Source organism: Apodemus sylvaticus, chromosome 1 (assembly GCF_947179515.1).
Source record: "Apodemus sylvaticus chromosome 1, mApoSyl1.1, whole genome shotgun sequence".
Taxonomy (NCBI): domain Eukaryota; kingdom Metazoa; phylum Chordata; class Mammalia; order Rodentia; family Muridae; genus Apodemus; species Apodemus sylvaticus.
This window is the reverse complement of record NC_067472.1, coordinates 164,521,672-164,543,951: the sequence shown is the minus strand read 5'-3', so window position 1 is coordinate 164,543,951 and position 22,280 is coordinate 164,521,672. Positions and strand designations below refer to the sequence as shown.

General features: G+C 42.2%; 1 protein-coding gene across 1 annotated transcript in view; it reads left to right on the top strand.

Annotated features, from left to right (window-relative positions):
- The window catches only part of Prmt3 (protein arginine methyltransferase 3), an 85,738-nt gene that overhangs the window by 54,833 nt on the left and 8,625 nt on the right, over nt 1–22,280 (top strand). The window contains exons 14-15 of the mRNA XM_052161865.1: nt 19,918–19,968; nt 20,160–20,247. Coding sequence (XP_052017825.1) covers nt 19,918–19,968; nt 20,160–20,247 — 139 coding nt within the window. The remainder of the gene's footprint in view (nt 1–19,917; nt 19,969–20,159; nt 20,248–22,280) is intronic.

Below are 22,280 nucleotides of genomic sequence, written 5' to 3'. Positions count from 1 at the left end.
CAGGAGTTTGTTTCTTGTTTTTAAGTAAAAGGAACCAAGTCTATGGATTTCTCATTCTGAAACTAGACTGTATAGTGACAAGATAGACAGTTTCTAAGAAGTTAAGCATGTTTAAATATATGCACAACCATTTGTCTCCTAATGAGATTCCAAATTTGTGGTCTAATTAAAAAAACTAGAGAAAATTGGATTTATCAAAATAACAAGAATACCCCTTGGATTTAATTTCCATAGCATGTGTGGTACAGGCTGATAGGACTCAGGGTGGTTAGAACCTTCCATGAGTGGACACATTTTCTTTGCACAACCCCCTCTCTTGCTCACATATGCACAAAGATTGAACATGTCTAAGCAATTTTAATTTACTAAAGTTTGTTGAGTATAAAACTAAAACAAGTAGCTTCCTCTTGTGAATTCTAGTTTCTTGCTGTTTGTTTTTATTCTTTATATATGGTGTGTGTGTGTGTGTGTGTGTGTGTGTGTGTGTGTGTGTGTGTGTCTTCCTCACTTGCCTTCATACTTCCTTGAGACAAAGTCTCTCATTAAAGTAGAAAGTCAAATTTTAAGCTATAGTGAAGCCAAGAACATCTCAGCAAGGCATGGTGCATGTGCCTCTAATCTCAGCACTTTGGAGACTGAGGCAGGAGTATTACAGCAAGATTGAGCCTTGCCTAGCCTGGTATGAGATCTCCCTCAAACAAAACCAATTTTTTTAAGCACTAATTTTAATTTTTTTTCTCTTTAATCAAGATATATATGAATGAATGCTCTGTCTTTATACACACCAGAAGAGGACATCAGGTCCCATTACAGATGGTTGTAAGCCACCATGTGGTTGTTGGGACTTGAACTCAAAACCTCTAGAATAGCAGTGCTCTTCACTGGTGATGCTGCTCCTAACATCTCTTCAGTCCCTTTTTGACCATGTTTATAATCATTTTTAAGTTCTATATTTGTTGCATCTCTAAGCCAGCCCTATGTTTCTCTTGCTTTTCTTAGAAGTTTCCCAATTCTATTTCGTACTTAATACAATTATTAGCGAATTAGAAAAGGAGCTCAGGGATTCAGAGTACTTACTACTCTTGCAGAGGACCTGAGTTCTGTTCCTAGCACTTACATGGCAGCTCTCCGTAACTCCAGCTCCAAGAGAACCAACGTCTTCTTCTGGCATCTTTGGGTACCCATTCACACCTCACATGTGAATACTCATATATGTGCAAATATCATACACAGACACACACACATAAATAAAAAATGTAAGTGAAAAAATTATGATAGTTACTATATATAGTAGAATAAGGCCAGGTTGACTATTTGCTGCCCTGACAGACATCTGACCAGCACCCGTGGAAGGGATGCAGAGGCAGAGTGGGCAGGGTGTCACTAGGATGAGGTTACATCCAGAGAAAAGTCCCTATCAGGATTGGACTGTTGAAGAGTTGGTAGGCAGGGCAAGTGTGAGCTTCAGAGTGCTCCCTGAAGGCTGAGCACTGCTTGACCTCCCTGTTTCTCCCTCTTGCTCTCTCACTCCTTTTCATGAGTCAGAGTCTTACTAAGAGTCCAGGCTGGCTTTGAACTTGTAGTAGTCCTGTGTTACCTCTCAGGTACCAGAGTACGGGAGTGTGTGACCACACCCAGCAGCCCTCTGTTGTGGAGAAAGTTTTCTCTGAGCTAGTTAATAAGCTTGTTACTTATAAATAGGCTAAAAGACCTAAACAAAGGTCTGTTACTAACATATGTCTTGGAAGAGCTTGTGAGACATGGAGAACGTAATGGTGAAGGTCTTTCTTGTGGGAGTGAATTGTGGTGACACATGGTTTGAGCCCTGGAGTCTGAGTACTGCTAGGAACCACACAATTACATCCTGTGCCTGACAGTGACAGTGAGGACTTGTTTACAGAGAACACAGGCCCTGCCTTTTTTCCCAAGAGACCCAGATCTGGGTCCCCAGCATTTGTCCTCAGCTCAGAAGCCAGTGCTGGTCTGTTTCTTTGTGATATAGAAACATACCTCTCTGAAAATAGTTTAGACTTAGCATCCAGGGTTCCTTTCTGTTTTTTCATTAGTTATTTATTAGGTTTTTTTCCCACTAGTTATTTCAGACATATCTTATATGCCATTCATATGTAAATTCATTTTCTGAAGAGGTTGCCCTTTTAAAACATGCTTAGTGCTTATGAAATGTCCAAACAAGACATCCTTGGTTCTCACTCGGTTAGTTCCTTACCCCAGGATCCAGAGGTAAGTTCAAGGTCAGTGTTGCTGGCATCGTCCTCTGCTTCCCTCCCCTGAGTGCCTTGTTCTGTTCCTTCTCTTAGGAGCAGTACTGACAGGTTCCCAGGGTTGTAGCCTCAAAGGTTGGGGCTCAGCAGGTAGGGAGGCTGCCTGGAGGAAGTGTTGCACTGGATTCTCCTCAGCTGTGATCTTAATGAAAGCTGAGTGGTCGGCGTGGCTAGGCAGAATTGAAGGTCTCCTAAGGCCTAATCAGAAAGGGTCTGCCAGAAATCCGCCTCTACGTCTAGAGATTTAGTTTAAAGGTTAAAAGAAATCAGAGTACATGAAGCAGGATAAGCAGGAGCTAAAAGTCATGTTACCGCCTAGTTTAGTTCTCCATGATGTGCCTATTAAGTAGCTGGAAGCTATTTTAAGAGTACAAGTTTTGACCTTGGTACTGAGTCAAGACAAGCCTTCAAGCTGTTCAGTCTCGCAAAGGAAATAACACTGCTATGAGAATAAACTTTAAAATGTTTACAATCAAACCTCAGTGATTCCATAGTCGGAGTACTTTATTTTGTTTTATTTTTTAATCAAGCTTTCCATTTTTCTAATGGCTTGAGGAAGGAGCCCATTTCTTTGCAGTTGTTCTTCAAATCTTTTTTCTTCAGGACTTTTGACAAATCCAATGGTGGTAACCAGGTAATTCCAAACTCATTCCCTGGTGGTAAATCAGCACTTGGCACTCCATGGTATAGACTGACCTAATTTTGACCTTGCAAAGCTAATCAGTGAAACAAACTAATTATTAAAGCACATCTGTGCTGCCTAGAAATGGTCAGATTTGTCTTAAACTTGCGTGATAGATTTCAGGGAGACAGCTGGCAGATGTTGTTACAGGCTGCCTTAACGACTGTTTATGTTATGGGGGAGAGTGGCTCTCATGGACTCCTCTGCTGTAGTTAGGCTCCTTGTCAGGATGACCATGCCATCCATTGGGCTTGAGCCTGACTCTTGTCTCTGCTCCTCCTGTGTTCCTGTCATCTGTTCCTAAGCATCGTTCTGAGGTACGGACCTGTGCTAAGAGCTAGGGGCATCAGGTATCTAGTGAGCCGAAAAGGTAGTTCTGTGTTCACAGCCATTACTGGAAGAATCAGATAATTGAATTTACACCACAAATATTAGATAACACCAGAGAATTGCTGAGAATTTGGTGGAATGTGGAATGACACTGTCATTACCTAACATGCCCTGTTTAGAGAGGCATGTTGTGAGGCACTTGCTTCCAAATAGATAAGCGCAAAAATGGAAAAGGGTGTGTATAGAAGTAACTTGCCAAATACTAGTTGATGTTGGGTGCTAGTTGCCAGAAGGTTCTATAATGGTATTTGTATTTGAACATATATATATAGCAGAATGTCCTCAAGGTTCTCATTGGGCTGTGCCCTGCAGCATTTTGAGAAGTATGGATAACAAAACAAAGGCAGGGAGAACGCTGTTTGCATTTTCACTTGTTTTGTGATGTTTGTCTACTTTCACAAGACATCAGAGAACAACTGTAAAAGTTGACTCTCCTTCACTGTGAGGTTTCTGGAGATTGGGTTCAGGTTATCAGGCTTGACCAAAAATACCTTTACCCACTGAGTTATCTCATCATATAGAAATAGAAAGGCCTATTTCTATAAACTCGTCAACCTCTATAGCTGTAAAAGTTGCATAGGTCACAGCAGACGTGCATTCCTATGCATGTGTAAGGATATTTATTACAGTCTTCTTGTTGCTTCAAACTGCAGAACAATCCAAGCACTTAACAGAACTTAGGGTAAATAAATGTCATAAGAACATAGCAATGAAGACAATAGGTATGGCCAACACACACGTGAGTCCCATGAGAATAAAGTTCACCTCAGAACAGGGTAAACACGGAGGACAAAGTTTCATTCTGTAAGTTTTGGGCTAAATTAACATAATTTTTAACACCAAGGGACTTGGTGGAAGGAAAATGGGAGAGAAGTTCCCCATCAGGGATCAGTTCCATTTCATTAGTGTACATTATATGCATGTATAGAAATAGCTTCTGCTCAACCCCATTAATGTGTAGGGGTAATGTGTTAATTTTTTTTATTCACTTTGCATCCTGATTGCTGTCCCCCTTCCTGGTCTGCCCCTCCCACAATCCCTCTCCCCATTCCCCCTTTTCTTTTCCTCTGAGAGAATGGAGGTTTTCCTTGGGTTTCCCCCCACCCTGGCATATCAAGTCTCTGCAGGGCTAGGTGCTTCTTTTCCCACTGACACCAGACAAGACAGCCATGTTAGAGGAATGGATTCAGCTTTAGGGCTAGCCCCCTGTTGTAGTTGTTCAGGATTCACATAAAGATCAAGCTGAGCATCTGCTATATATGTGCAGGAGGCCTAGGTCCACCCTGTGTATGCTTTTTGGTTGGTGGTTCACTCTGAGAGCCCCCAAGGTCCCAGGGCAGTTGACTGTTGGTCTTCCTGTGGAGTTCCAATCCCCTTCCTTCCCCTCAATCCTTCCCCTGACTCTTCCCCAAGAGTCCCCAAGCTGCACCCAGTGTTTGGCTATGGATCTTAGCATCTGTCTGAATCAGCTGATGGGTGGAGCCTCTCAGAGAACAGCCAGGGATTGGTGCTTGCCCATGGACTGGGTCTGTAGTTGGGCCACTTATTTGTTGGCCTCAGTCTCTGCTCCATATCCAGTCCCTGCATTTCTTGTAAGCAGGATAAAATGTGGATCGAAAGATTTATGGGTGGGTTGATGTTCCTATGGCTCTACTGGGGCTCCTGCCTGGCTTCAGGAAATGGCTTCTTTGGGTCCATATTACCCCCACCCCTACTGTGAATCTCAGCTAAGATTGTTTCCTTTGACTCTTAGGAGCCTGCCCTATCCCAGGTATCTACCATGTCCTCGAGATGACCTCCACCTTCCCCACCTCCACCATCTGCAGATTTCCTTTCCTTCTCATGGTCATCTAGTCATGTCCTGTCTGTCCCCATATCAGATCCTGAAACGCTCCCCCCATTCACCTCCCTGTTCCTCTCTCCCACACAGTTCTCTCCCTCCATCTGCCTCCTAAGGGAGAGAACTAACATTTTATTCCTACCTTCTAGGTGAGATTCAAGCATCCTTGCTTGGGCCTTCCTCTTTGTTTAGCTCCTTTGGACCCATGGAGTGTAGTGTGGCTCTCCTGTACTTTATGGCTAATATTCACTTGTGAGTGAGTACATACCACGCATGTCCTTTGGGGACAGGGTTACCTCACTCAAGAGGGTATTTTCAAGTTCCATCCATCTGCCTGAAAATTCACGATGATTTTGGTTTTAGCTACATTTTCTTTATCCATTCTTTAGTTGAGGGATATTTGGTTCTTTCCAGTCTTTGCCTATTAGGAATGAAGCTACTTTGAACAGAGTTGAGCAAATGTCTCTGTGGTGTAGTGGGGCATCTTTTGGGTATAGGCCCAGGAGTTACAGCTGGGTCTTAAGGTAGAACTATTTCCAGTTATTGAAAAACCACCATATTGATTTTCAAAGTGGTTATAAAAGTTTGTACTCCCACTAGTAGTGGAAGAGTGCGCCCTTGCTCCACATCCTTGACAATATGAGCTATCATTTGACTTTTTGATCTTAGCCATTCTGGCAGGTACCAGATAGAATCTCAGAGTCGTTTCGATTTGCATTTCCTTAATTATGGGAATTGCACTAAATCTGTAATTGCTTTTAGTAAGATGGCCATTTTCACTATGTTAATCCCACAGAACCATGCGCAATTTGAGCTTTTTCCATCTTCTGATATCTTCCTCAGTTTCTTTCTTCAGCGACTTGAAGTTCTGGTCTCTTTCTTTCACTTGTCTGGTTGGCGTTACACTAATTTCTTTCTCTGCCCATTCATCATTTGATTAAAGGAGGGCTACTGACTTTTTTTTAAAGTTAGTTTTTTTATCCAGCCACTTCGCTGAAGGTGTTTATCAGCTCTAGGAGTTTTCTGGTAGAATTTTGGGGGTTGCTTATATATATATACTATCATATCATCTGCACAAAGGGATATTTTGACTTCTTCCTTTCCAGTTTGTAGCCCCTTCATCTCCTTTAGTTGTCTTATTGTATCCCCGATTTCCTGAATGTTTTATGTCAGAAATTTTTTAGATTTAACCTTTTCTTTGACTATGTATCAGTTTCTAATATTGTTTCTTCTACACCTAAGATTCTCTCTTCACCCCTGCATTCTGTTGGTCATACTTGCATCTATTGTTCCTGTTCTCTTCCCTAGGTTTTGTATCTCCAGGATTTCCTCACTTTGTGTTTTCCTTGTTGCTTCTGTTTCCACTTTCAGATCTTGAACAGTTTTATTTATTTCCTTCACCTGTTTAATTTTATTTTCCTGTATTTCTCAAAGGGATTTATTTGTTTCCTCTTTGATGCCCTCTACCTGTTTGATTATATTTTCTTGTACTTTTTTTTTGGATTTGGCTTTTTTGAGACAGGGTTTCTCTGTGTAGCCCTGGCCATCCTGGAACTCACTCTGTATACCAGGCTGGCCTCGAACTCAGAAATCTGCCTGCCTCTGCCTCCCAAGTGCTGGGATTGCAGGCTTTTCTTGTACTTCTTTGCTGGATTTATTCATTTCCTCCTTAAAGGCCTCTATCATCTTTTTAAGATTGGATTTAAGGCCATTTTCTTGTGCTTTGGTTGTGTTAGGATATCTAGGGCTTGCTGTAGTAGGGTAGCTGTGCCCTCATTTTTTGTTGATTGTGTTCTTTTGAGGGCCTTTAGCCATAAGGATTTATGTCCCTGGATGTTCCTGCTGTAGTATTGGGAGGGGGCCTAATCTAGATGATCCTGGTGTAGCAGGCCTCTGATGGGTATCCTTGAGCTATATGGTTACAGATCAGCAGGCTTGATGAAGGTGGCTGAGAGGTGGCAGGAAAATGGGGGTCCATTGGGATAGCAGGCTGCTTAGAGAAGCTGGGGTCAGAGCTTCTCAGTGGGCAGAGAAGATGGGTGTGGATGGCTCTCTAGCCTGTATGCTTCCTGCTCAGCAAGCAGCTCTGGTGAAGGTGATGGGGAGTGGAGAGGTGATGGGATAATGGAGGTCTGCAAAGGATAGCAGGACACTCAGTGCAGCTAGGTATGCCCCAGAGGACTGCGCAGGCAAAGAAACAATGTGTTAATTTTCAGGAAAGAATTCTAGAACATGAATAGCTTGAACATGTAGACCATTGTGTTTACAGAGGTAGAGAGCCTTCTAGATCCATCTGCTGCATTGTGCTTTCCTCTTGCTGAAATGAGAAGTGATTAAGATGCTCTGTCAGCCAAGGGATATGGTCAGAGTGGCACTTGGAAAAGAACTTTACTAGAATATGGACCTGAAGGAACTAGAGTGGATGCAGACAGCTGGTGGATAGGCTAGCCCATTAGCATAGCCAAGAAATGACCATGATTGACCGGTTTAAGAGGAGTTGGTGGGAAACTGAACACACCCAGAAAGTAACTTGAGATGAAATCAAGAGGATGACATCAGAAATGGGGATGAAGGAAAGGAGGCATAAAGCCTCAGAGCCAGAAGGCAGATAGTCACAGACAGCTTCCTCGGGTGACGCCTGCAGGACTGCAGCACTGAGACAGAACCAGGAGAACAGACTGAGAGGCAAGGGTCCGAAGCTTGGCTGCTGATAGGTGCCTTTTGACCTGTGTAAGGGGATTGCTGTCCTGTGCTTTGCCAACTGCAGCTTGTGTCTCTTCTGGTCTCAACACACTAGTTAAATCATAACCATTTTGTGGAAAGCTATTTTGAAACTGTTTCTCCGATGATGTTGACATTGTTTGACAAAGCTTATAAATATTGCCATTGATAGGTGAGTTGGACTCTGAAAGTTTCTTATTGGCAAGTCTATTTAGGCAGCATTGTGTGCAGATATAATGCAATAGCTGAATGTTGGAGTAAGCAGAGTCCCCGGGAACAGGAAATACCAAAGTGTAGGTGATTTCTCTGCCCTAAGCAAGCCTGGCCAGTGGCCATTTTTCCATTCTTTATCCCTCACATGCTTCTGTATCGTAGCATCTTGCTAAATTATATTTATTTGTGGTCTTCTTAAGGAGCCAGGAGAGTGGGGCTTGACTCTGACACTCTGGCACCCAGCACGGTACATTGTTAAAGTCTCTCACTTCATCTGCAGTTCTACTGTTGAAGTCACTGAGTTCATCTCTGCTTTTACATTTTCTCCTGGAAAAACTATGACGAACAAATCTTAATTTTGAAAGGTCGGGTATCTTTCCTGCATCATATTAGCTCTGCCACGTGTTGTCTTTGACTAAAATGATGGGGGAATAGCCCAGAGTGTTTAACTGGCTGTTTACACATCATCAGAGAGAATGCAAAGGTCCACAAGACAGGTGGCTCTGGAGCTGACACTGATGTGTATGGAATCGCAGTAGAGTTCTTCGGGCCACATTTCACCTTTCACATTAAAGAACCTGTATTTCTAGAGGCATCACGGCATCATTTGCTCTGAAACAGCCTGTGGTGAAAGCTGCTACTTTGACTGTAGGTGGGACGAGGTCACACTGGGACTAAGGAATATCAGAGTATTCACACACAGGCTCAAACACAGTGTAAGGGTGGAGTATTTATCCAATAGTCAGTAGTAGCAGGCTCCATCTTAGTATGTCAGAAAGCCGCTGCCCTGCCCCATCCCCCAGGCCACCTGTGGGCAGTGCTGGATTGTGATGGTGAAAGAGTTTGATCAGGTGTTTTCCTCTGTGATAACCTATGGGAAAAATAATCTTACCCATTCAGATCTGCTGCACAGAAACCATTGTAAATACTGGCCCTCAAATCTGTCAATGCTACAGCATGCCTGGTATCTTCAGACATCTCACATGAATGTGGGTATTGACAAAAGCATCAGTCTTCATGGAAGGATGACTCAAGAATTGAAATCTAAGTTTCTGTTGCAGAAACCAGATAAATCACAGTGTAGTTTCTAATGTTTACAGAAGTGAGTCAGTCCATCTTTCTGTTTTCACAAAGGAGCTAGCTACAGTAATGCTGTGCTTCTGAGCAGAACTTAAGCTGCTACACATTTTGGGCCCATTTACTTTGAGCTTTTCATAAGTGGAAGTGATACCACTAAACACCTTCCAAGGCACTATTTGATATAACACATGAACACATGTTCTGCTGTGCCTGGCACATGGACAATGCTTACTTTGTGATCCAGTTGTTCCCTTACACTATCCTGCTGGGCTGCATTTGCTGGTCTTTAGACAGGCTCTTGCTTTGTTGTCCATGCTAGCTGCATTTCACTAAGAAGACTAGGTTCCAGCTCAGAGTCTCGCGCCTCAACCCTGAGTGCTGACGTTATGATTCCATGCTATCTCATGCAGCTAAGACCATGTTTTCAGAGAAAGAATTTTTTATGTTTATTTCATTTTTAACACATCGATTTGCTTATAGGGATTTCGGCCTTTGTGGCCTCATAGATGGCATTTACTCCATCTGGATTTAAATAGTCATAAATAATTTGTCCTTAAGCACAAGAGATTAGTCTTCATAGGCAAAAGCATGTAAAGAAGATCCTAAGCCCAGAATGGTAGGGAGGCAGAGGCCAGTGGATCTCTGTGGGTTCAAGGCCAGTCTGGTCTACATAGTAAAGACCTTTCTAAAAGGAGATGGGGTGGGGAGGGAGAGGAAAGAAAGTAAATCCTGTGCCTGTCATCTGTCTGAATATCTTTGGAACTCGATCATCCTCTCCCAGGAGTTTTAGTGGATTCTGTTTGAAGATCTGCAACAGTTCATATCCACTTCCTTTCTGAAATGCTTTGGGTGTTGGATATGATGATGGCACTCATCCAGAGCTGGCTGTGTAGTCCAGGCTGGCCTGCAAACTGGCCTCATGCAGTCCCCTTGCTTCAGGCTCCTAAACAGGAACCACAGACGGGTGATACTTGGCTTGCTTGGTTCTAAGCTCAACCTTCTGCTTGTTATGTTGTTGGAAACAAAATATTCCCCTCCACTGATCATATTTTCTTCCATTTGAGAAGCTAGACATAAAATGTGGGCTCTCATGAATAGTGTTTGTATAACATTGAAGAGCAATATAAAACCGCAATGGTCACGAGAAACCGATGGTGTAGAAGGAGCAGGAGATAGAGGCCTAGAGAAGCAGTGAACTGCAAAACTATGAATGCAAGCACAAGCAGAACAGTCTTGCAGGGCTGTTTTTGTTCAAACACATGTGCTGAATACTGGCATTCTATATTGGGTCTTGTGCTACAAGGAAAAAGATAGCCTCTGTCCCCAAGGTGTTCCTTCAGGAGATGCCACAAGCATTGTTCTCTATAATGCTAATTGATAATGGGCTCATATGAAAATGTGCCACTCGTGGCTGGTAATTGTCCCTATATAAGACCTTAGTAATTCTGCATGCACGATATTTGCTGTGGTGACTATACACTATGATTCTTTGGTTTAGACATCAGAGATTATTTCTATGAATTAGTTTGCATTCACATTGGTTTTAAGTTTAAATATATAAACTTATATGAAACACAAAACTGTTTTTTTTTCCTTCTCACGTGCTGGGAGCACCTGAACATGCCTCTGTTTATCAGTGACAGATAGGCTACAGTTAATGAGGCAAAATGAAATGCCATGGCCCTTGAGCATGCCAGGCTGTGGTACATCATAACATCTTAACGGCATGCTGTTATTCGGCATTTCCCAGTGGTAGAGTTTAGGCAGCTCAGGCTACAGCTGAGCACAGAAGGAGGGGTCTCTGCTGTCCCTACAGTTGAACATACAGCACGCCGAGCATGGTGAGTGCTCAGCAGGGCACAGGGGCAGTCGGTGTGGCTCACAGTCTACATTGTGGTGAGAGAGAAGGCTCTGCAGGCAGAGACAGTAACCGATGAGGAGCTAGTGTAGAGATGGGAGTACAAGTAGAAGCCTTAAGTGGGGAAAGCACCGTCTCTTGTGCAGGGACTGTAAACAGAAGACCCTCTTTCTGAGGACAGCACAAAGGGGGAGTTTGAAATACTGTCTGTTGGAGGGGTCTATATATGTATTAGTGTTTCACTAGAATATCCAAGACTTTTAACAAAGAAGTCCAAAGAGGAACTAGGGATGTTGGCTCTTAGCACACAAGGAGGCCAGGTTCCATCCCCACTGCATAAACCAGGCTGTAATTCTGGCACTGGGGAGGTGGAGCCAGAAGAATCAAAAGTGCAGAGTCATCCTGCACTACATAGTGGGTCTGAGGACAGCGTCCAGTAGGTGGGACCTGGTCACATAGAGAGTGGGAAGAAATCAAGGATGGTAGGGAAAGGGAAGGAAGACCCAAAGAAGCTAGACTTGGCTGTTCTGCCCTACAGGTACTGCCAGTCTGAAGCAGCCGAGCAGCTTCCTGTTGCCCCTCTGGTAGCCTCCTGTCCTAGCAAATAGAAGGTGTACTTGTCCTCCTACGGCTTTGCAATGGGAATCCTGAAAGACTGAGGTCAGAACAGGGCAGACCAGAGACCAGAGACTGTCCTGATTGCAGCCAGCTTCACTGGATCCCCAGGAGTGCTCTGCAACAGTGTTGAGTTGCTAATTCCCGGGGCATAGCTAAAATAAATTTAAAAACCTTTTTAGAAGATTATTTTTATATACCTAAAATGATTTCAACTGGCAATTTAAAAAAAAATTCAGTGTATAAAGTATAATCTAAAGCAGTAATTTAAAAGCATAGACAACAACATGGACCAAGAACCAGGTGAAACAGGAGGAGACAAAGTCAGCTCTAGCTGCCACGGGCACTTGTTTGTCCAAATAGACATTAAATCAGCTAGACCTGGCCTGTTTAGGAGAAAAGGGCTTGAAACGTTTAAAAAATAAGGTACCTAGTGTGAAAAAGAACCAAACATTCTAAAGCTCAGTAGAGTACAAGTTAGCAGCAGATCTGCATACAGCAGTGTTAAAAGGATCTGTGAGCTGGGCTTTACGCCAAAAGAAAATAACTCAAGAGATACAAGGGCAAAACTTGGTGTCCTTGCTGCCATTCCTATGCTGTGATGAAATAGCCCTAGAAATGCCCAAGGAAAGAAGGGGTAGTTGTATGTCACAGTTGATGGTACCATTAACAATGCAGTGAGCTTTCCAACCAACTACAGCTGTGAAATTCATTTTCAAACTAAGAAACAAAAAACAGCTGGCTGTGGTGGTGCATGCCTTTAATCCTAGCACCTGGGAGGCAGAGGAAGGTGGGTCTCTAAATTAGAGGCCAGGCTGTTCCACGTAGTGAGTCCCAGGTCAGCCACAACTACAAATGATCATTAAAATGCAGGAAGAATGAGTGACAAGCTGAGATAAATCCAGGAAATGATGTAGAAAGCCAGGGATAGTGCATACCTGTAACCTCAGAGGATCAGGAGTTCATGGCTACCCTAGGCTATCCTAAACTACAGGATTCTTTGAGATTCTGTCTCAAAGAATGATGAACTGGTACAGTGTAGATAAAACCTGCAGGCAGTGATGAGGATGAAGGAAGCAGCAGGGATGATCACCCAGTGTGCACCCAGCAGCCTCCAGTGTTAGTGTAAAAAACCTGCTGCATTGCTGAGAAGCCACAGCTTTCAGAGGCTCTACTGGCATAGGCTGAGGAGATTCTTATACCAGTTCCCCATCTGAAGTCTTTCCATCTAAAGTTTCAGCATGAGAGTAACAGAGAATAAGTACAGCATAGAAGCCATTCTGAGAAGCCATGTTCATGCTCATTTTATAATAGCAACACAGACAAGCTCAGGGAAAAGAAGACAGACACAAAAGACCAAATGATTTATGGTCCTATTTCTGTTAATGTGTGTGCTGGAGAAGCTAGCCTGTACCCTTGGAAAGTAGGGCAGGGGGTTCTTTTGGCGCAGGGACGCCTAAGGCTGGTTTCATGTGCAAGAACATCTACTAGGATGACATTTTTGGTTTATTTTCTGAGCCAGTCTTATTTGTTGCTCTAGCTGGCCTGACACCTGCTATATGAAACAGGCGGCCCTGTAACTTACAGAGACCCACTGACTTCTGATTCCAAGGTGTGTGGACCATCACACCTGGCTGTTTTCTGTTTCTTATTGAATATGAATTTCACAGCTGTAGTTGACTTGAAAGCTTACTGCATTGTGCACACCAGTTCATTTTTCTGCATGCACACAATACATTAAGAGACTTTAAACTAGGCATGGGTGACATAATCCCAGAACTTATAAGGTAGAGGTAGCAAGATCAGGAGCTTATTGAATTTAAGACCAGTCTGCACTGACTGAGCTCCTATTTCCAAAGAACCAAATAGTATTTTTAAAGGTAAATCATAATTTTAAAGGTAATAGTAACAATATATAAAACAATAGCTTTTGTGTAGTGTTCAGAAGAATGTACAATTAGGTGTGTTTAGGTAACATATTACAGGTATTTGTGTTTAGGTGAGCTAATTGTATATGCTTTTAGACCTAGCTACTCAGGAGACTGAAGCAGGAATACCAGAGCCCACATAACCAGATTTTTTTTTTTCCAAAAAGCAACTCCAGGCTCTGAAGAGATGATTCAATTTGTTCCTAAAATCATGTTAATAAGCAATTTTAAATCAGAAGGATATGATCTAAACCTAAAAAGGCCTACAAGCCATTATCTGGGGATAAATCAGTATGTTTTTGCAGAAAGAGGTCTTGTTAGGCATTTTACGAGTTTTGCTGTCTTCCATGTTGTTCAGTCCATTTCTAAACACCACTCGGTCTGGCATTGCCCCTTGGGAGTTACACAGCACTTAGCATGCATTGTCCCCTAGAGGGACCACAACAGCAAACAGAAATGCAAATCCACTCTTGGGATAAAATAGAAATTAATTGAAGAAGAAAGAGTCTATAATTTAAGGCATAGTTAGCTTGGGGAGGAAGCTGTAGCTTTCACATTTGCTGGTTTCTGTGCCAGTCATCACAGCTCCGTTGTCTGCTCAGCAGCTGTGTCACCGAGTTTGTGTTTTTGTGTGTTTATGTATTAGAATATAAGCTCTAACACCTCCCCCCTGCATTATCTGCTGCTTGCTTCAGACCCTTCATCTGTTGGTGTTTAAATTCAGTGTTGAGATTTTGAAAGAAATACTCCACAGCAGATGAATTATGCTTTTGCTGCAGAGATCCTGCCGCATGGATTACAAGCTCTGTTTCTCTATGCTTGAATAAACTCCATCAAAAGCACATTATCCTCAACGTCTGTGGCCAGCTGCCTAATTGTATCTGCTGTAACCACACGCTGGTGGAACATGATACCAGAGAGGAACAGAAATGATGAATTACCCCCTGCAGGTGATAGTGATCGCGATGATTTTTAATTTCCTTCTTCCTCATACAGTCTAGACTGACTTCATTTCATTGGCTGCTGTCTTCTTCCTTGTGTACATGGGTGTCCCTTTGTAAAAAGACCCACCGCACTGACACACATAAAAAAGCCATTTAATTCTAAGTCATTATTCCTCAAATGTATGAGTATAAAATGAACTGTTTACTTTTATGCATATAAAGTAAATAAGCAAAGTTGTGGCTTAAAATATTTTCTTAACTGATTCTGTTTATAACTGCTTTGCCTTGTTGTCTTGCTCTGGGACACCCATAAGAGGCTTGAGCCAGCTCCCTCTGACACAGCGAGCAGGAGTCCTGGTGCTCGGGAATGGTCTGCACTGTGAGGCCACACTGACTTCACTTCCTCATGTGCCTCAAAGGTCAGACTCAAGATTCTGGTAATGTTAAGAATGGTCAGCTGTCCTAGAAATCAGTGTTGGCCAGTCTTTCCTCTCATGCTGTCTCTGTCATCACTTCAGTCTCACTCTTCACTATGGTGGCCGTTGGTGGCTGCCCATTCTCCCTCTTTGCCTCAGAGACTGATAGTTACAAGTTTTTCTGAGTGATATAGCACAGTGGTAGGGGGCATGATTTAATTATGACCCTGACTTTGTAGATTAGTCAGCTACCTTTGATACTTGATTTTCATGACTCTTCCTCCCAAGCAGTGCCCAGTGCTGCTGCTGACAAGATCTGTAAGGGAATGTACTCTGAGCCTGCCTTCTGAGCCACCTGACAGCCCTGTGTGCTTGCAAAGTGAAGCGCCAGTCATTTACTGCTGCACCCTAAAAGTCATGTTTCCAGTTCTTTGTGGTGATCGTTGATTCTTGTGTTTGAGTGATTTCCTAAGGGAGAATATGTTCATTGAAATTGGCACCTGGAGTCAATACTGGTACATGCCCTTAATCCCAGCACTTAGGAGGCAGAGGCTGGAGGATCGATCTCTGAGTTTGGGGCCAACCTGGTCTACAGAGACAGTTCCAGGACAGCCAGGGCTATATAGAGAAACTATATCTGGGGGCAGAGGAGAATTAGCACTTGCATACCTAAGACATCCTGCCATGGCGTCAGCAACAGGATGGTGGAACTGTAATTGAAAAGCAGCTTCTAGACAGAACAGTTTTGTTCTCAAAGCAGCTGGCATTTATTGAAAGCAGCACTCTGCCCAAATGGCCCTGCAGAAATACAAGGTCCAGCCATAGTTCAGCTGGCTTCCACAACTGCATTTCAGATTGAGTCTTTTCTTTCTATCTCTAGAAGCACATCTGTAGTAATCTTCTTGGGGCCTGAAACCCCAGACAGTACCCAAGCCAACATATCTAATGTACTGTCAGCACATACAAGCCTGGCTCCAGCATCCAAACATACATCCTAAGCAAAATGAGAGGGCAGCAACAATGACTGGGACGATGGTGATACTGTAGGAAGCTACTTTAAAGTTGCTTATTTCTTGAATGTTTTATTTACTATTTTTAGATGACAGCTGACTTTGAGGAACTGAAATTAAAATAAGTAGATAAATAAATAAAACACGATAAGGACAGATGACTGAATAGCCAATAAAAAGGGAGATGAAGGGCATTCTAGATCTTGGTGTATCTAAGAACAGAATACAGTGAGCTGTGTAATGAGACCCTGTCTCAAACAGGGGCCCAGAAACTCCCCCTTTCCACAGCCAGTGTGTTCTGTATTTTCGGGCCTCACTTTCTGAAAGCTCACTAAAGAGCAGGCTGTCTGCAGATACTGTTCATCTTTTCCTAAGTCCTCTCGTGTCTCTGCGGTCTCATTCTCCTGCTGTTACTGAGAAGACAAGTCTGACTGAGGAAGCAGAGACATGCAGTTTCCAGAAAGCAGAACAGGTCAAGAGGCTATCAAATGCTGGTCACCAAAGCAACACAAATACTTCTTTCTTTGTTTTTGTTACCCAAACTCATTAGTTTTCCTTCACTGTTTATGGTGGGGTAGGCAGATTAGCTTCATCTTTGATTTTTAGCTAAAATGCATAGACAGCTTGTCTGGGGTTACAGACAGTTCTAAGGAATCTTTGTATTTTCAGATCCCTCTTTAGACGAGCATTCTGACATAGTTGCAACTGTCCTGCCAGGTGACTGACAGTCTGCTTTTATAAAAAGCAGAATTTGAGAAATGATTTTTCTTTGTGATTTCTTATTTTTTTTTCCTTTTTTTTTTTTTAAATGTATCTCAGATTTTTAAAAAGTCCTTATCAGCTCTACCTTCTCTTTCCTCTTTCTGCTCCTTCTTCATTGAAAAATGTTACTGTGGTGGTGTTAATTGGGGGAAAGGTTACTCTTCCAGGTCAATACACTTTTTTCTACATAGGAGACTCATTGATTGGCCAAGCCTTTGGGGAGAGCTGAGACACAAGGGTGGCGGTTGAAATATAGGTCTGTGTAATGTTATAGGTAAAAGGAATAATACTGGCATTTACTCATTTTCTATAGCTGATGTTTCCTTTAGAAATGTCCATACAGACAAATACAGCAAACATGAATAATCCAAAGTTGTCACCCGCCATTCCCGGTGAGCATCTTCACAAGTGCATTGTGGTCACACATTGGGTGTGCCTGTCACCCAGTAGTGTGTTCTCACTGTTTCTCCAGTCGATAGACACCTAAGGAAAACATTTCTCTGCCCACACACGGAACACGAGACTGTTTTCCACCAATCTTCTCATCTGTAGATACCACCTAGATGTCCTGTGATTTAATTTCTGAACTGTTTGGCTTAGCAGATTCCACATGTCAAGGTCTCAGTCCGAATAGCCCCACAGTTCAACAGTCATTCCCCAGTGGAAGATTCCCACAACACCTGGGCTGTGTAGTTAGAGTGCAGAGCTCTACCTTCCTCAGCAGTTTGCTTTTTCCAGAGTCTTGTGTAGACACAAAGAAAGAGTGGATGGAAAGGCCGCAGCCCCAGAGCTGCCTTTGTCACACAGGCAGTGTAAGCCATTCTCCTGGTTTGTGGATGCATCTGCTAGCCTCCTTCTTAAGGGTTTTTAATGAAGATTCTATTGTCATTAATCTTTAGCTATCAGTATTTGACTCAGTCCTTGGTCCTCTTCCTTCTCAGGGGAAGATTGTACCTAGTCACTTTCCATCTTTTCTAAATAAGCCAGCCTTAAAAAACAAACCAACAACAGTAAACCATGGCAATAAGTCATTTGATTTTTAATCAGTTTTTAAAATCTCTATTCATTTCTTTTGGTGAATCATTAATGTGCAAAGGACAATGATTTAGTCAGTTATCCTAACTACTTAAGGCTAGCTGTGGTTAAGAGACAGGGGACTAAAAATGTTTGAGAGCTATATAAAATGGAGCTGGGTGAGAATTCAAGAAATCCTAGGTATGCCTCAGCCTTCCTTTTAAAAAGACTGCAGCCTGATAGGGCACAGTGTGATCAGCATGGTAAGTGGTAGACTCAAGTCCACCACTCATCCCTGCCCAGCAAATTGTTATTGCATTCTGTAGACCAGGCACCAGAAATGCAGTAGTGAACAAGGCAGGCAGCTGGCTGCAGTTGTGAAGGTACTGTAGGTGCTTAAGGCACAGGGATTTGTTATAGAAGCTCATTGCAGCCTCATGGCTCTCTAGGGTAGTCTGTCTGAGAACCTCTACTCTGTGATTGTTTGGCAGAAGTATCAGCAGCAATTCCATCCCCTCTTAGTGTCTAAAATGTAATGAACTTGAAGGTTAAGTATTGGATTTGCTTTGGACTCAGTGTGAATTAGCCCTCAATGATCAATAAAATTCCACATTCTTTGCAAAAGCAACAGAGCACACAAATTGGCCTGATGGTGATTTTTTTCAATAATCAATGTCTAGTTTTTAGCACTTTGTAAGTTTAATTTAATGCCAATTTTGAAAACAGATTAAGTCTACTTAATCCATTATGAAGGAGAACGGAACAGTAGCATTTAAGTTTTAAAGAAACAGGTAGAATTGGGCTACAGAGATGTCTTGGTGGATAATAGCATGTACTGGTCTTGCCAAGGATCCAAGTTTGGTTCCCAGCAGTCACATACAGAAGCTCACAACACCCTAAAACTCCAGCTGAAGTGATCTGTGCCCTCTTCAGGTAGGCACACCTACTGAAATGGCTGAGGTAAGGCCATCATGGTCTGACTCAGTTTGTGTTTGCTTAGACAGTCTCAGCCCTCTAACTCCTGCCCCCTACAGTCACGTCTGCCTTGGCAGCACATTTGAAGTTTCCATGGCCTTGAGTATGGTCTAGATGTATTAACCAAAATAATTGACAGGGTATATCTAAAACAACTACTATCCTGTGCAGAAATGAACATTTCAGTTACTCGTACCCTCACTGAACTTGGATGTATATGGGTGGTTTTTGCCTTTAGAAAGGCTGTATTCCCGAGTTTAGGCACCAAGAGACTTTTCAAAGGCTCAAGCCCACCTTGGTCTGACCATCAATAAAAAAGACTGAAAGCTTTCAATTGGCTTGCTTAATCAGCATGGTTGTCAATAATTATCTCATGTAAATCATTACTTTATGATGACCCCGTACATACATATAAAATAAACATAAGTGTTTTTTCAAGGTGAAATATATATTTATCCAAATGTGTTAGTTTTTTCTAGAGACTTTCTTGTGTTGTCCCAATAAGTCTTAGAGTTAATTTTAATGTTTTTCTTTATATATATAAGGACATTTTCATAACATGGTTTTATTTGAGTACTATGATTTATAGTCATTATAGTTTTAAAAAATAGTTAACATTTAAAAATTATACCTAATAATCCCATCACAAAACGTATAACTTGCATTAAAGTTGGGTGAACTAGATGAGAAAAAAATTAAATGAGTGTCCTAAAGGAACACTGCTACTGAAAATCAAACCAGGGTGTATCCATGCTCCTGTAGATCCAGGTTTCTGTGAGTCACAGTGTGGGATGCTGACTGCTGCTTCTGGCCTTTCCCAGCTTGCTCTCCCTGCAGCCGTCTGAATTGAGGAAAGCTGGAAGATGCAAGATGGCTGCCCTGCTGTCTACCAGCATTTCAGCCTGGTCAGGCCTCTGTTCTAGCCTCTCTTGAGCAGCCTGGCATGAGCACTTCTCTGATAAACCATTTATTGATTGTTTGGTTAGCCTTATTACGTTAATTAAACACTGTTCTATGGGGAAAAGCCAATTATATTCTTCATTTTCCTTACCTAGTGATTAGTAAGTTTGTGTGGTGTCTGCTCTAAGATAGTTTCTAGTTTGTAAAGTCTTGGAAGACTGAGTAGTTAGTGACTACATCAGGTAATTACTGTAATGATCAATTACATTGCTTTTTTTATATCACAGGCAGTTGCTGGGTACTTCGATATATATTTTGAGAAGAATTGCCACAACAGGGTAAGTATCATGAGTTATTCATAAGGATTAATTATACAGAGTACTATGTTAGATTTGTGCCCTAAGGTGTTTGCTCAGAAGCATTTTGCTGTTGTAAGCAATTGCAGCTTGTATTTGATGTAGTAGATTAATGTACCATGACATTGAAAATTATATACTTCATCAGATACTTTTGAATTTCACCAATGCAGGTCGTGTTCTCTACTGGCCCCCAGAGCACCAAAACCCACTGGAAACAGACAGTATTTCTGCTGGAAAAGCCTTTTCCAGTTAAAGCAGGTGAGAAAGCAAGCAAAACATTGCCTTCATTCTGGGGAAACAGTGGTCACTCACATGTCAGTTTACTTAGAAGAATGTAGCAGATGCTGAGATTAGAGGTCTCAGAGCTTCCCGCCTGCATGTATTTAAAGTATCTTAGTATTAGATTCCAAACATATTTCAGCTGCTAGAAGATAGTTCAGCTGTCAGTAGTACTTGCTGCTCTTTAAACTCAATTTTATATTCTAGCATCCATATCTGGTGGCTCACAACCACCTATAACTCCAACACCCACATAAACATAGTAGACAGACAGACACACACACACACACACACATACACATACACACAAATAAAATAGCTCGAAAATTCATGTTTAGAAAAGTTTCCAGTTTCAAATCGTATGAGGTTTATTGCCGTTTGGCGTTTGTTTTGCTCTGGTTTTAGGTGCTAGGGATTAAACCTTTGCTTTCACACATGCTAGGTAAGCATCCAACCACTGAGTAACATGGTCAACCCTTAAGTCTAATTTTTACCTTCTAAAATAAAGAATATTTATATGCCTCAAAACTGTCACAAAATAATTCATAAAAATAAGATTTATTTTATTATTTTGTGTGTATGTGATATTTTGTATGGATATATGTATGTGTACTACATGCATACATATGCCGGTGGAGATAGGAAGATGCCGTTGGAGCCCTTGGAAGTGGAGTTACAGATATGGGTGCTGGAACCAGGTCCTCTTGCAAGAACATCAAGTGGGCTTAGCTGCTGAGCTATCTTTTTAGCCTCCAGAAAATGTTTCTTTAGTCAATAACTAGTAAATGATAACATGCAGATATAACGAAGAAAAAATGTTTTACTTCCTTAGTGACTAAACTACTATCAGCAATTGATGTATGAGACTTATTCAGTAGTTACTGCACTTACAGCAGCTTCGTGTAGAGAGTTACAGTAAGGGAAGGAAGTTCTGTGCAGCAGCTATGGCTGTCACTCTATGTGCTGTGGCTTCTTCAACTTTTCTACATATTTGTATGTAGCTACTCACACCTTTAAACCTCACATAAATGTGGTGGAGTCTTTTTTTTTTTTTTTTTTTGAGACAGGGTTTCTCTGTGTAGCCCTGGCTGTCCTGGAGCTCACTCTGTAAACCAGGCTGGCCTCGAACTCAGAAATCCGCCTGCCTCTGCCTCCCAGAGTGCTGGGATTACAGGTGTGCGCCACCACCGCCCGGCAAGTGCTCTTTTTTTTTTTTTTTTTTTTTTTTTTTTTTGAGGAGTCTTTTACACCCTCAGTTTCTCTCATTTTTTTTATTTATATGCACATTATATTATCTCATATATTTATATGCACATTACAAATATGACACACATTTATTATTGTTTTTGAGACAAGGTCTTACTTTGCAACCCTGGCTGGCTCAAGCTTAGAGCAATCCTCCTGTCTCAGCTTTCTGCATGCTGGCTGCTCTAGCTCTTCTTGAACATAGCAGCCACATTTACTTCCCTATTCTCTGCCATCATTCTGCTTGTTGTTCTGTGACCATGCGCTGAGAGACTGTGGAGAACACATCCAGGAAAGGCTGGGGAGGGGGCATGCAGACTCCAGTGTCCAGCAGGAGGATGAGCTCTGTTGTGGTAAATGGGAAGTGGTTTGGAACAGTTGGTCAGACTTCGGATTAGCAGGCTGCAAAGGGGTTCGGTGTCCAGGGATACTTAACATTTGAAGGAGTTTGCTCCTTCAAATTCTCTCTTCTAATTGCAGTGTAATACTTGATAACTGGTAAGAATTTGAAATTCTGCCTCCTCTTTCAGTAATCCCTAAGATGACTGCCCACCCCATGCTTTACCTCTGGACTTTGCCTAGTGTCATGAAGCAGGGATGTGGTGCTAAGGTTGTCTTATAGCCCACCAACTTAACACTTTTATTGTCCCCTGCTGTGGAATAAATAGAAGCTAGAACTCAGAAATAGGATAGAGATCTAAAGAGGACAAGCAGATGAATCAAGAACTCTATTCTGCATAGAAGGCTTGAGAGCACATACAATGGGT